This window comes from Schistocerca gregaria, chromosome 1 (genome assembly GCF_023897955.1).
Source record: "Schistocerca gregaria isolate iqSchGreg1 chromosome 1, iqSchGreg1.2, whole genome shotgun sequence".
NCBI lineage: Eukaryota > Metazoa > Arthropoda > Insecta > Orthoptera > Acrididae > Schistocerca > Schistocerca gregaria.
The window spans coordinates 332,233,258-332,246,464 of NC_064920.1; the positions used below are offsets into that span (position 1 = coordinate 332,233,258).

At 41.6% G+C, this 13,207-nt stretch overlaps 1 protein-coding gene across 2 annotated transcripts in view; it reads left to right on the forward strand.

The window, feature by feature from the left end:
• Nucleotides 1-13,207, forward strand: part of LOC126344146 (nuclear pore complex protein Nup107-like) — a 217,617-nt gene that overhangs the window by 164,941 nt on the left and 39,469 nt on the right. For both annotated transcript variants that reach the window (XM_050001997.1, XM_050001998.1), the window contains 2 exons: nucleotides 1,230-1,494; nucleotides 11,073-11,269. In XM_050001997.1, coding sequence (XP_049857954.1) covers nucleotides 1,230-1,494; nucleotides 11,073-11,269 — 462 coding nt within the window. The remainder of the gene's footprint in view (nucleotides 1-1,229; nucleotides 1,495-11,072; nucleotides 11,270-13,207) is intronic.

Here is a 13,207-nt window from a genome sequence, read left to right on the forward strand (position 1 = left end):
TTCATGTATCGTACAGCCATTATGCTGCCTTCCATATGCAGGCATATGCGACACTCATCAGTGGAGAGAACGTGATGTCCATTCGGTGTATTTTTGTTGGGCCCATCTTTACCGCACTGCATGGTGTCATGGTTGCAAAGAAGGACGTCAGGAATGCAGTTGCGCATCATGTAGCCTATTGCGCACAGTTTGAGTCGTAACATGACGTTCTGTGGCTGCACGAAAAGCATAATCTGTAGGTAGTGGTCATCCACTGCAGTAGTAGCCCTTCAATGGCTTGAGCGAGGCATGTCATCGACAGATCCTGTCTCTGTATCTCCTCCATGTCCGAATAACATCGCTTTGGTTCACTTCGAGGTGTCTGGACACTTCCCTTGTTGAGAGCCCTTCCTGGCTCAAAGTAACAATGCGGACACGATCGAACTGCGGTGCTGACCATCTAGGCACGGTTGAACTACAGAGAACACGAGTCATGTACATCCTTCCTGGTGAATGGCTGGAACTGATCGGCTGTCAGGCCCCCTCTATGTAATAGGTGCTGCTCTTGCTGGTTGTTTACATCTTTGGGTGGGTTTAGTGACATTTCTGAACAGTCAAAGGGATGTGTCTGTGATAAAATATCCACATTCAACGTCTATTATTAGGAGTTCTGAGAACTGGGTTAGGCAAAACTTTTTTGATGTGTGTATATAGAATGTTTATGCTGCAGATGTATCTAGTTATTGTCTCTTGACATAACAAGAGACCTGTACAAAGAAATTCTTTGCCCTGATGACCAGTGCAGTGTTTTCTTAATGTAACAGTGGTGTCCGGTACAACCAGTAAATGTGGCTGTTTAGTGTTTAACAGTAATAACATGTACAAAGGGATGATCTGTATACTGTGGAGATAAGATAAATAATCCGCCTTATTATGGCTGTATAGGCATGGCTTTTTACAGGATATAATTAGATTTTAAATCCTCATTGTGTTTTATAATTTTTATACCAACATAGTTTCCAACTAGCATTAAGATTTTATATTTGATATACATTGATTGATAAATATGTGCACAATATGTTTGTTTTTACTTCAGTGTAGACAAAATATTCTGTGGTACTACACCGATATGCAAAAATTGGTTCGTTTATTCTCAGTCTCAGATGTGACTGATTATGAGTGTTATGCCTTGGTCTGGCAAATATAAAAGAATTTAATAACATTTTATTATGCATTTTTGTTTCTTTCAGGAAATCTGTGAAAGAAATTTTTTCAGAGTTGGCATCAAGTGAAGACCCAAGTATTAAACTGACAGCAAATGAACCAATGTGTGTGGTTCAACAGATGCTTATAATGGATGAAATAGCACTTCTGATGGAAAAAATAAGTGGCTGGATTTCCAGTTGTGACCCACAGTTTCTGCGCTTTCTTGCCCATCTTGTACTTTTCTTTAGGATGGCTGGTGTGTCCAAACGTGATGATATTGGAGACTTAGTTCTTGTGGAATATATAAAGGTAAGTTGCTTGACTGACATAAAAAAAAACATAAGTGTAATGTGTGACTGAAAAAAAAATTGTAAATAAGTATTCCTAATATGGAATATAACAATATTATGAAAAGGATAGTTGCTGCTCGGCATATAGTGAAGATGCTGAGTCACAGATAGGCACCACAAAAAGACTGTCGGAAAGTGAGCTTTCAGCCAACAAGGGCATTGTAAAAATACACACACAGGTGTTGGAACCATAGAGAGACACACACACACACACACACACACACATATATATATATATATATATATATATATATATATATATATATATATATATATATATATATATATATATAAAGAAACTTCCACATGGGAAAAATAACTTAAAAACAAAGATTCCAAGACTTACCAAGCGGGAAAGCGCTGGTAGATAGGCACAATGAATAAAAAAACACAAACACACACACAGAATTTAAGCTTTCGCAACCGGTGGCTGCTTCATCAGGAAAGAGGGAAGGAAAAGGAAAGTTGAAAGGATGTGGATTTTAAGGGAGAGGGTAAGGAGTCATTCCAATCCTGGGAGCGGAAAACTTACCTTAGGGGGAAAAAAGGATAGGTATATACTCGCGCACACACACAAATGCATCCATACATACACAGACACAAGCATACATATTTAAAGGCAAAGAGTAAGGGCAGAGATGTAAGTCGAGGTGGAAGTGTGGAGGCAAAGATGATGTTGAAAGACAGGTGAGGTATGAGTGGCGGCAACTTGAATATAGCGGAGATTGAGGCCTGGTGGATAACGAGAAGAGAGGATATATTGAAGGGCTAGTTCCCATCTCCGGAGTTCAGATAGGTTGGTGTTGGTGGGAAGTATCCAGATAACCCTGACGGTGTAACACTGTGCCAAGATGTGCTGGCTGTGCACCAAGGCATGTTTAGCCACAGGGTGATCCTCATTACCAACAAACACTGTCTGCCTGTGTCCATTCATGCGAATGGACAGTTTGTTGCTGGTCATTCCCACATAGAAAGCGTCACAGTGTAGGCAGGTCAGTTGCTAAATCACGTGGGTGCTTTCACATGTGCCTCTGCCTTTGATCGTGTACACCTTCCGGGTTACAGGACTGGAGGGTGCATAGGACAGGTTTTACACCGGGAGGGGTTGCAAGGGTAGGAGCCAGAGGGTAGGGAAGGTGCTTTGGGGTTTTCGTAGGGATGAACCAAGAGGTTACGAAGGTTAGGTGGACGGCGGAAAGACACTCTTGGTGGAGCGGGGAGGATTTCATGAAGGATGGATCTCATTTCGGGGCAGGATTTTAGGAAGTCGTATCCCTGCTGGAGAGCCACATTCAGAGTCGGATCCAGTCCCGGGAAGTATCCTGTCACAAGTGGGGCACTTTTGGGGTTCTTCTGTGGGAGGTTCTGGGTTTGAGGGGATGAGGAAGTGGCTCTGGTTATCTGCTTCTGTACCAGGTCGGGAGGGTAGTTGCGGGATGCGAAAGCTGTTTTCAGGTTGTTGGTGTAATGGTCCAGGGATTCAGGACTGGAGCAGATTCTTTTGCCATGAGGGCCTAGGCTGTAGGGAAGAGACTGTTTGATATGGAATGGGTGGCAGCTGTCATAATGGAGGTACTGTTGCTTGTTGGTGGGTTTGATGTGGACGGATGTGTGAAGCTGGTCATTGGACAGATGGAGGTCAACGTCAAGGAAAGTGGCATGGGATTTGGTGTAGGACCAGGTGAATCTGATGGAACCAAAGGAGTTGAGGTTGGAGAGGAAATTCTGGAGTTGTTCTTCACTGTGAGTCCAGATCATGAAGATGTCATCAATAAATCTGTACCAAACTTTGGGTTGGCAGGCTTGGGTAACCAAGAAGGCTTCCTCTAAGCAACCCATAAATAGGTTGGCATACGAGGGGGGCATCCTGGTACCCATGGCTGTTCCCTTTAATTGTTGGTATGTGTGGCCTTCAAAAGTGAAGAAATTGTGGGTCAGGATGAAGCTGGCTAAGGTGACGAGGAAAGAGGTTTTGGGTAGGGTGGCAGGTGATCGGTGTGAAAGGAAGTGCTCCATTGCAGCGAGGCCCTGGACGTGCGGGATATTTGTATATAGGGAAGTGGCATCAGTGGTTACAAGGATGGTTTCCGGGGGTAACAGACTGGGTAAGGATTCCAGGCATTCCAGAAAGTGGTTCGTGTCTTTGATGAAGGATGGGAGACTGCGTGTAATGGGTTGAAGGTGTTGATTTACGTAGGCAGAGATACGTTCTGTGGGGGCTTGGTAACCAGCTACAATGGGGCGGCCAGGATGTTTGGGTTTGTGAATTTTAGGAAGTAGGTAGAAGGTAGGAGTGCGAGGTGTCGGTGGGGTCAGGAGTTTGATGGAGTCAGGTGAAAGGTTTTGTAGGGGGCCAAGGGTTCTGAGGATTCCTTGAAGTTCCACCTGGACATCAGGAATGGGATTACCTTGGCAAACTTTGTATGCAGAGTTGTCTGAAAGCTGACGCAGTCCCTCAGCCACATACTCCCGACGATCAAGTACCACGGTCGTGGAACCCTTGTCAGCCGGAAGAATGATGATGGATCGGTCAGCTTTCAGATCACGGATAGCCTGGGCTTCGGCTGTGGTGATGTTGGGAGTAGGATTAAGGTTTTTCAAGAAAGATTGAGAGGCAAGGCTGGAAGTGAGAAATTCCTGGAAGGTTTGGAGAGGGTGATTTTGAAGAAGAGGAGGTAGGTCCCGCTGTGATGGAGGACGGAACTGTTCCAGGCAGGGTTCAATTTGGATAGTGTCTTGGGGAGTTGGATCATTAGGAGTGGGATCAGGATTATTTTTCTTCGTGGCAAAGTGATATTTCCAGCAGAGACTACGAGTGTAGGACAGTAAATCTTTGACAAGGGCAGTTTGGTTGAACCTGGGAGTGGGGCTGAAGGTGAGGCCTTTGGATAGGACAGAGGTTTCGGATTGGGAGAGAGGTTTGGAGGAAAGGTTAACTACTGAATTGGGGTGTTGTGGTTCTAGATTGTGTTGACTAGAATTTTGAGGTGTTGGGGGGGGGGGGGGGGGGGGGGGTGTAGCTGGAAGTGGGAGATTGAGTAGGTGGGAGAGACTGGGTTTGTGTGCAATGAGAGGAGGTTGAGGTTTGTTGGAAAGGTTGTGGAAGGTGAGTGAGTTGCCTTTCCGGAGGTGGGAAACCAGGAGATTGGATAGTTTTTTGAGGTGGAGGGTGGCATGCTGTTACCAACTGCCCTGCCTACACTGTGACGCTTTCTATGTGGGAATGACCAGCAACAAACTGTCCATTCGCATGAATGGACACAGGCAGACAGTGTTTGTTGGTAATGAGGATCACCCTGTGGCTAAACATGCCTTGGTGCACAGCCAGCACATCTTGGCATAGTGTTACACCATCAGAGTTATCTGGATACTTCCCACCAACACCAACCTATCCGAACTCCGGAGATGGGAACTAGCCCTTCAATATATCCTCTCTTCTCGTTATCCACCAGGCCTCAATCTCCGCTAATTTCAAGTTGCCGCCACTCATACCTCACCTGTCTTTCAACAACATCTTTGCCTCCACACTTACGCCTCGACTTACATCTCTGCCCTTCCTCTTTGCCTTTAAATATGTCTGCTTGTGTCTGTGTATGTATGGATGCATATGTGTATGTTTGTGTGTGTGCGCGAGTATATACCTATACTTTTTTCCCCCTAAGGTAAGTCTTTCCGCTCCCGGGATTGGAATGACTCCTTACCCTCTCCCTTAAAACCCACATCATTTCATCTTTCCTTTTCCTTCCCTCTTTCCTGACGAAGCAGCCGCCGTTTGCGAAAGCTCAAATTCTGTGTGTGGTTGTGTGGTGTTGCCTATCTACCGGCGCTTTCCCGCTTGGTAAGTCTTGGAATCTTTGTTTTAAGATTATATATATGTGTGTGTGTGTGTGTGTGTGTGTGTGTGTGTGTGTGTGTGTGTGTGTGTGTGTGTGTGTGTAAACTGGGAAGGGTAAACTGGCTGGGCTGATAGCAGGAAATTTAAAGGGGGGAGGAATTACATCTCCTGGTGAAACTCTTTTTTAGTGTAAGACCAGTGTCCAGTGGGAAACTCAGCCAGGCAAATACTAAAGATCTTAAAAAGTTCAAGATACTCACAAAAGTAAAGTGAAAAATAATGTTAGTATATTTCATCAAAATATTGGGGGATTGAAGAATAAAATTGATGAGCTTCTGCTTTGTTTAGAAGATACAGAAACTGAGAATGTAACAGATGTACTGTGCCTGTCTGAGTATCACATTGTCACTGATATGCAAAAGGTTAGCATCAACGGGTACAAATTAGCTGCACATGTAAGTAGAGATAATATGATGAGAGGAGGAGTTGCCATATATGTCAGAAGCTTCCACAGTGTAAAAAATTTAGAAACTAAAAAATTTTGTGTAGAGCAGCATATGGAAGCATGTGCCACTGAACTAAAACTAAATTATGGCACTTTCATAATTGTAACAGTGTATAGGTCCCCCTCAGGGAATTTCCAGCTATTTCTAGAAAACTTGGATGTTTTGTTGTGCTATCTGTCAGACAGGGGGAAGCAAATTATCATTTGTGGGGATTTCAATGTTGATTCCCTGAAAGAGCGTAATAGGAAGAATGACCTTGTAGTATTACTCAGTTCTTTTAATTTGAGCTCCGTCATTGATTTTCCTACTCGAATAACAAAGAACAGCAGGACACTGATAGATAACTTTTTTATAGACCAAGATAAATTTAAGGACATAAATGCTTATCCTGTTAAGAATGGTCTTTCAGATCATGGTGCACAGTTAGTTACAGTACATGACATAGCTCCATGCAGTATATCAAATAAGAATTTCAAAGCAGTGGGTTCAATTAACAATATAAATATTGCAAACTGTAGGGAAGCCTAAAGCAGCTAGACTGGGATGAAGTGTATAAGGAACCTGATGCAAACTTGAAATATAACCTATTTCACGATACATTTTTAACGGTATTTGAAAATTGTTTTCCCAAGAAAACAGTGAATCATAATTCCAAGAAAACATATAAAAAACCTTGGCTAACTAAAGGAATAAGAATATCTTGCAACCGTAAAAGAGAACTGTATCTAACAGCAAGAGGGAGTACTGACCCCGAAATTGTTCAATATTATAAAAACTATTGTGCGGTACTAAGAAAAGTTATTAAAAAGTCCAGAAGCATGTGTATCATGTCTGAGATCAGTAACTCTGATAATACAATTAAAGCAATTTGGAATATTATTGAAAGGGAAACAGGGCAATCAAGAGCACAGGAAGACTTTAGTGCCATAAAACTGAATGACAAGTGTACTAACAAACAATCTGAAATTGGAAATATTTTCAATAATCATTTTTTAAATGTTGTGTAGAAAATAGTATCTAGATCTTCACTAGAAGAGGCCATACCTGTGCAGTTTGAAACAACTGTATTTCCACCAACCACTCCCTCTGAAATCAGTAAAATAATAAACTCACTGAAAAGTAAAAGCTCTTACGGAATTGATGGCATTTCCAGCAAGATACTTAAAGCTTGTTCCCCACAGATAAGTAGGATTCTCAGCCACGTATGTAATAGCTCTTTGGAGCAGGGTGTTTTCCCCGATAGACTGAAATATGCCATTGTAAAACCATTGCATAAAAAGGGGGATACGTCGGATGTCAACAACTATCGCCCAATCTCTCTTCTGACAGCTCTATCAAAAATTTTGGATAAAGTAATGTATTCAAGAGTAGCCTCCCATATATGTAAAAATAAAGTACTAACAAAATGTCAGTTTGGTTTTCAGAAAGGCTTTTCAACAGAAAATGCTATATACGCTTTCACTGATCAAATATTAAATGCTCTGAATAACCGGACATCACCCATTGGTATTTTTTGTTATCTCTCAAAGGCCTTTGACTGTGTAAATCATGGAATTCTTTTAGATAAGCTAAATCATTATGGTTTAAGGGGGGCAGTGCACAAATGGTTTAACTCATTCTTAACTGGAAAAATGCAGAAAATTGAAATAAGTGGTTCCTGTAATGTTAATACAACAGCTGATTCCTCAAACTGGGGGGCTATCAAGTACGGGGTCCCACAGGGTTCGGTCTTAGGTCCTTTACTGTTCTTGATATACATTAATGACTTACCATTCCATATTGATGAAGATGCAAAGTTAGTTCTTTTTGCTGATGATACAAGTATAGTAATAACATCCAAAAACCAAGAACTAAGTGATGTAATTGTAAATGATGTTTTTCACAAAATTATTAAGTGGTTCTCAGCAAACGGACTCTCCTTAAATTTTGATAAAACACAGTATATACAGTTCTGTACAGTAAATGGCACAACTCCAGTAATAAATATAGACTTTGAACAGAAGTCTGTAGCTAAGGTACAATTTTCAAAAATTTTAGCCGTGTCCATAGATGAGAGGTTAAACTGGAAGCAACACATTGATGGTCTGCTGAAACGTCTGAGTTTGGCTACGTATGCTATTAGGGTTATTGCAAATTTTTGTGATAAGAATCTCGGTAAATTAGTTTACTATGCCTACTTTCATTCACTGCTTTCGTATGGCATCATATTCTGGGGTAATTTATCGTTGAGTAGAAAAGTATTCATTGCTCAAAAACGTGTAATCAGAATAATTGCTGGAGCCCACCCACAGTCATCCTATTTAAGGATCTAGGGATCCTCACAGTAACCTCACAGTATATATATTCACTTATGAAATTTGTTGTTAATAATCCAGCCCAGTTCAAAAGTAATAGCAGTGTGCATAGCTGTAACACCAGGAGAAAGGATGATCTTCACTATGCAGGGTTAAATCTGACTTTGGCACAGAAGGGGGTAAATTATGCTCCCACGAAAGTCTTTGGTCACCTACCAAACAGCATCAAAAGCCTGACAGATAGTCAACCAACATTTAAAAATAAATTAAAAGAATTTTTAGATGACAACTCCTTCTACTCATTGGCTGAATTTTTAGATATAAATTAAGGGAGGGGAAAAAACTAGCTTAAACATTAGTGTCATGCAATATTTTGTGTAATGCAATATCTTTTACAGACATCTTTCATTAACCTAACACGTTCCACATCATTACGAAGTGTCGTATTCATGATCTATGGAACAAGTATTAATCTAATCTAATCTCTGTGTGAAAAAGGCCTTATTGGCTGAAAACTTAATGTGTGACAGTCGTTTTGCTGTGCCTATCTGCGGGTCAGCATCTCCGCTAAATGGTGAACAGCAACTATCTTTCTCATAATGTTGTTGAACTCCATCCTGGATTTTCCATTGTTTCTGTTGTGATATAATTAATAATAGTTTAAGGTTTTGAATACGTTCATTTTTATGTGTTGTTGGTACGTGCATTCATGCAATGAAATGGTTGTATATTTCCTTTGTACGTCTGTCCTTTTATATAGCATTGTATAACTCTGATATCACCAATGTGCTGTACATATAAACTAATAATTATAACAAGTCAGGTGTATTAATAAATCAATGTAGCTGAACTCAAAGAATTCAATTGGACAGTTAGAGGCGAGCGCGGGTAGGGTACCCAGTAGAAATTGTTTTGAAAAGTACAGTGGTGGGGCTTTGTTGTGAAGATTTGTTAGTGACTCCTCCATACAGTTACATAAAAAAATCACATATTGAGATTTTCAAAACTCATTTCTTTTCCACTGTAGGATGAAGAAGAAAAGATTGCATCTACTAACAAAGAGATAGAGGGCCTGGCCAGTACTTACCTCAGCTCAGTACAGCTGATAGATTCACAATACAGAACAGAAAATTTACATTCCTAGCTTTTGGAACTTTGTTCCTTCATCAGACAGGAGATAGGGGAAAAAAGGGAAAGTTAATTCAGTTACTCACAACCCAGGTTGTGAAGCAACTTCAACTCCTTTTTGAATCTGAATTTCTCTTGTTAAAGCTCACATTCACACCTCTGTCCACATCGAACCCACAAACAACATTACCTTCACTTTGATAGCTGCCATCCATTCCACATCAAACGCTCCCTTCCCTACAGCCTAGGTATTCGTGGCAAACGTATCTGCTCCAGTGACGAATCTCTCAACAATTACACCAATATCCTGACCAGTGCTTTCCTCTCCCGCAACTATCCTGCAGACCTTGTCCACAAACAGGTCTCCCGAGCAATACATTCCTCCCCATCCAACAACACTGTTCCTACCCCCAGACCACACAGAAGCATCCCCCTTGTCACCCAATATTATCCTGGCCTTGAATACATCTGCAAATTACTCCGCCAGGGATATGACTTTCTCAAGTCAAGCCCTGAAATGAGATCATCCCTTGACAATATTCTCCCCACACCACCCAGAGTTGCCTTTTGTCGCACCCCTCCTCCTCCCCCCCCCCCCCCCCCCCCCCCCCCCATCCACCGTAACATCCTTGTCAAACCCTACAATATTCCCAGATCACCTTCTCTACCCAGCGGTTCCTACCCCTGTAACTGACTCCGCTGCAAAACCTGCCCCATGCATCCCCCCACAACCACCTACTCCAGCCACGCTACTGGTAAAACATACACAATTCAAGGCAGGGCCACGTGTGAAACTACACATGTCATTTATCAGCTCACATGCCTGCACTGCACAGCCTTTTACATTGGTATGACAACAACTAAACTGGCTGAGCATATGAACGGACACAGACGAACTGTCCGCCTAGGAGATGTCCAATACCCAGTAGCAGAGCATGCCCTCCAGCATAATTCTAAGGACCTAGGAACCTGCTACACCGTATGTGCCATTTGGCTTCTCCCACCCAACACCAGTCCCTCTGAACTGCGGAGATGAGAACTTGCACTCCAACACATCCTTTCATCCCGCCATCCCCCTGGACTGAACCTATGTTAACCAACCTCACTCCCATTTACTCTTCAGTCTTCTCCTCTTTCCCTTTCCTCTTTAGCCATTCATGCATCTTTTCATCCTACATCTTTATACTATATACCTCTTTACTTCTGTATGCATCATCTTTGGTTTGAAGCTGGCACAGTACTTACAGTAGAATATCTTTGGCTTCCCTCTGACAACCATGCCTCCATCCTTGCTACCCTCCCTGTTTTCCTTTTCCTTTCCTTTCGCTTCATAACCTAGGTTGTGAGTAACTGAATCCACTTTCCCTTTTTCCCCTCTCTCCTCCCTCCTCCCTGATGAAGGAACAAAGTTCCGAAAGCTAGGAATGTAAATTTTCTGTTCTGTATTGTGAATCTATCGGCTGTACTGAGCTGAGGTAATTACTGGCCAGCCCCTCTATCTCTTTGTTAGTATATGTTCCACATCTTAATATGAGATTTTCCATTAATGAAAAAGATTGCATCTGTTAGCTTTAGAAGTCAAATAACCAGAACAGGAGCTACAGATGGAAGGAAATTTTAAACCTCTTATTGTTTCTGTAATGCTAGTTCATATGGAAATACTCATCTCCCCAACCTCAGAGCTATCATTGGGCCTAGTTTATTATACAAAGATTTATGTTACATCTAGCAGTGTGAAAGAAACCAGTTTCCCTGAACTGTTATCTTTATCTAGGTGCTGATAGGATGGCAGCAGCCTTGTCTTGTAGCCTATTATGCATCTCTCCTTCCCAAAGATGACCAGATAACATTATATTCTGAGTTCTTGCAAAAAATTGTGGACCCAGAGTTACAACTACAGTGTTTGGCAGATGGTGAAGATGCAGGCCTAGACATATGTGCAGTCACAAAGACAACTGTAGAGAATATAAGGTAATCGAGTATATCTAGTCTAAAAAATGTAAATAAAATTTTTTGTTTGAAGTGCACAGCAATTAAAATTCAGTTTCTTTTGATATGAGTGCCTTTATTCTGCTAATTAATCCTCATTGTAGCTGAAAGATTCCATAATAAGTAATTTGTGCATTGCAGTGTATGATATTTGTACTTTTGTTTTGACACATTCTTTTTAACGTAATCTTTTCACATTATCAATAACTGTAAAACTGTTGTTGAGTTGCCTTTTAATAGTAATGTGGTGAACATCATGCTACCATTTAGGAGTGCAGCCAGAAGATGCCAACCTCTCTTCCGTACCACCATCAGTAGGACCATGCCAAGCAATGTTAAAGCCAACCTGTCATGGAAGCTTTGCCTTTTATAACTGTCCCCAACAAATTGAAAAGTAGATGGAAAGCTAGACAAACATTGAAACTTTCCATTGGTCCACAAGGTGTTGCTTAGAATGGCCAGCACAAGTGACAGTTGTCAGGGTTACAGATCTTGCCATATGTGTCAACAGGCCTGCTCAATGTACGAAATTTGCTAGCCTATCCATGTGGCACACCTATCTCGAGTCCCTTGCCACTTCGGTAGAAGACCGAGGTACAAGACCAGTCTGATGATCCTACAAAGCGAAACCTACTTCAGTCTCATCACAGGTATATCCTATCACATCAGAGGCAGGGCCACTTATGAAAGCAGTCATATTATTTACCCGTCCTGCTGTAACGTCTGCTCAGAAATTTATATGGGCAAGACCACCAACCAGCTATTCACCCAAATGAATGGCCTTTTGGCTACCATCCCCACTAATACCTTCCCCCATGACACATCCCCCAGGGGTCTCTCAAGGTGGAAGACAAGCTATTTTCTTCGCCCCGAGTTTCGACCACTGCATTTTCATACATTATCCAACGAAGTAAATACAAATTCCGTATTGTTCATCTTCGAATGTAGCAGCATTTCAATGTACTACGAAAATCTGACTGGCAAGACTGTTTGGGATGTTTGTCAATGTGGCCAACTCTACGTTCTGAATTTTTTCCTATCTGTGAGAAGAGATGGTTACTAATAGGAACTTTTATAAATTGTGAATCGCATGCAGTATTCTCGTCACCATAAGAATAATACGCATATAAACATTTTGCCATGTATTGTTTCATGTTTGCTGCTATCTCACTTAAATCCTGTCTGCCTAATAAACTACGAAACTAGAGCGAGACAACAGCAAACTTGGAAGAATATATATATATATAATGTCATGTTTATATTCGTATTATTCATATGCTTAATAGTGATACAGTCAGAAATGAAGCACGGCATTGGACTAGAATTTTAAATCTAAGATTACTCTAATTTCTGTGTAGAATGTAATGTACTGAAGAGGCGTGTGCAAAGTTTTCAAATGGGGGGGTGGGGGGGGGGGGGGGGAGAAACTCTCGTTAAGAACATTTTCTATCATACACAGTCTATTATTTGGTTCTTGTTGATCATTATCAAAGAAAGCAGCAGTGTAAGTAACAACAAATAGCAGTTTCCTGCCATTGTTTCGTTAATGAGACGATGCCTCTCTCTCTCTCTCTCTCTCTCTCTCTCTCTCTCTCTCTCTCTCTCTCTCTCTCTTTCTTTTTTTAAGGGGGGGGGGGGGGGCGGTAGCTTGCACAAAAGCAAGCCATGCCGCGAGTGGCAACAGGCCGTAAACACGCACTATCAGAATGCGACAAACAGTGCATGACACTGTACAGTAATGCATTTTCAGCTTAGAGTAACGTAAACACCTATAACAAAGAAAACTTCGCTTATCGGATCAAAGAAAAATAAGCAATCAATTCAAACCAGACGAAGCACGTGGAAAAGGAAGGGTCGAACCAAACTACTGTAGCTGTATCGTCATTCATTCAACCTAAATTGTGTCTCATATTACAATGG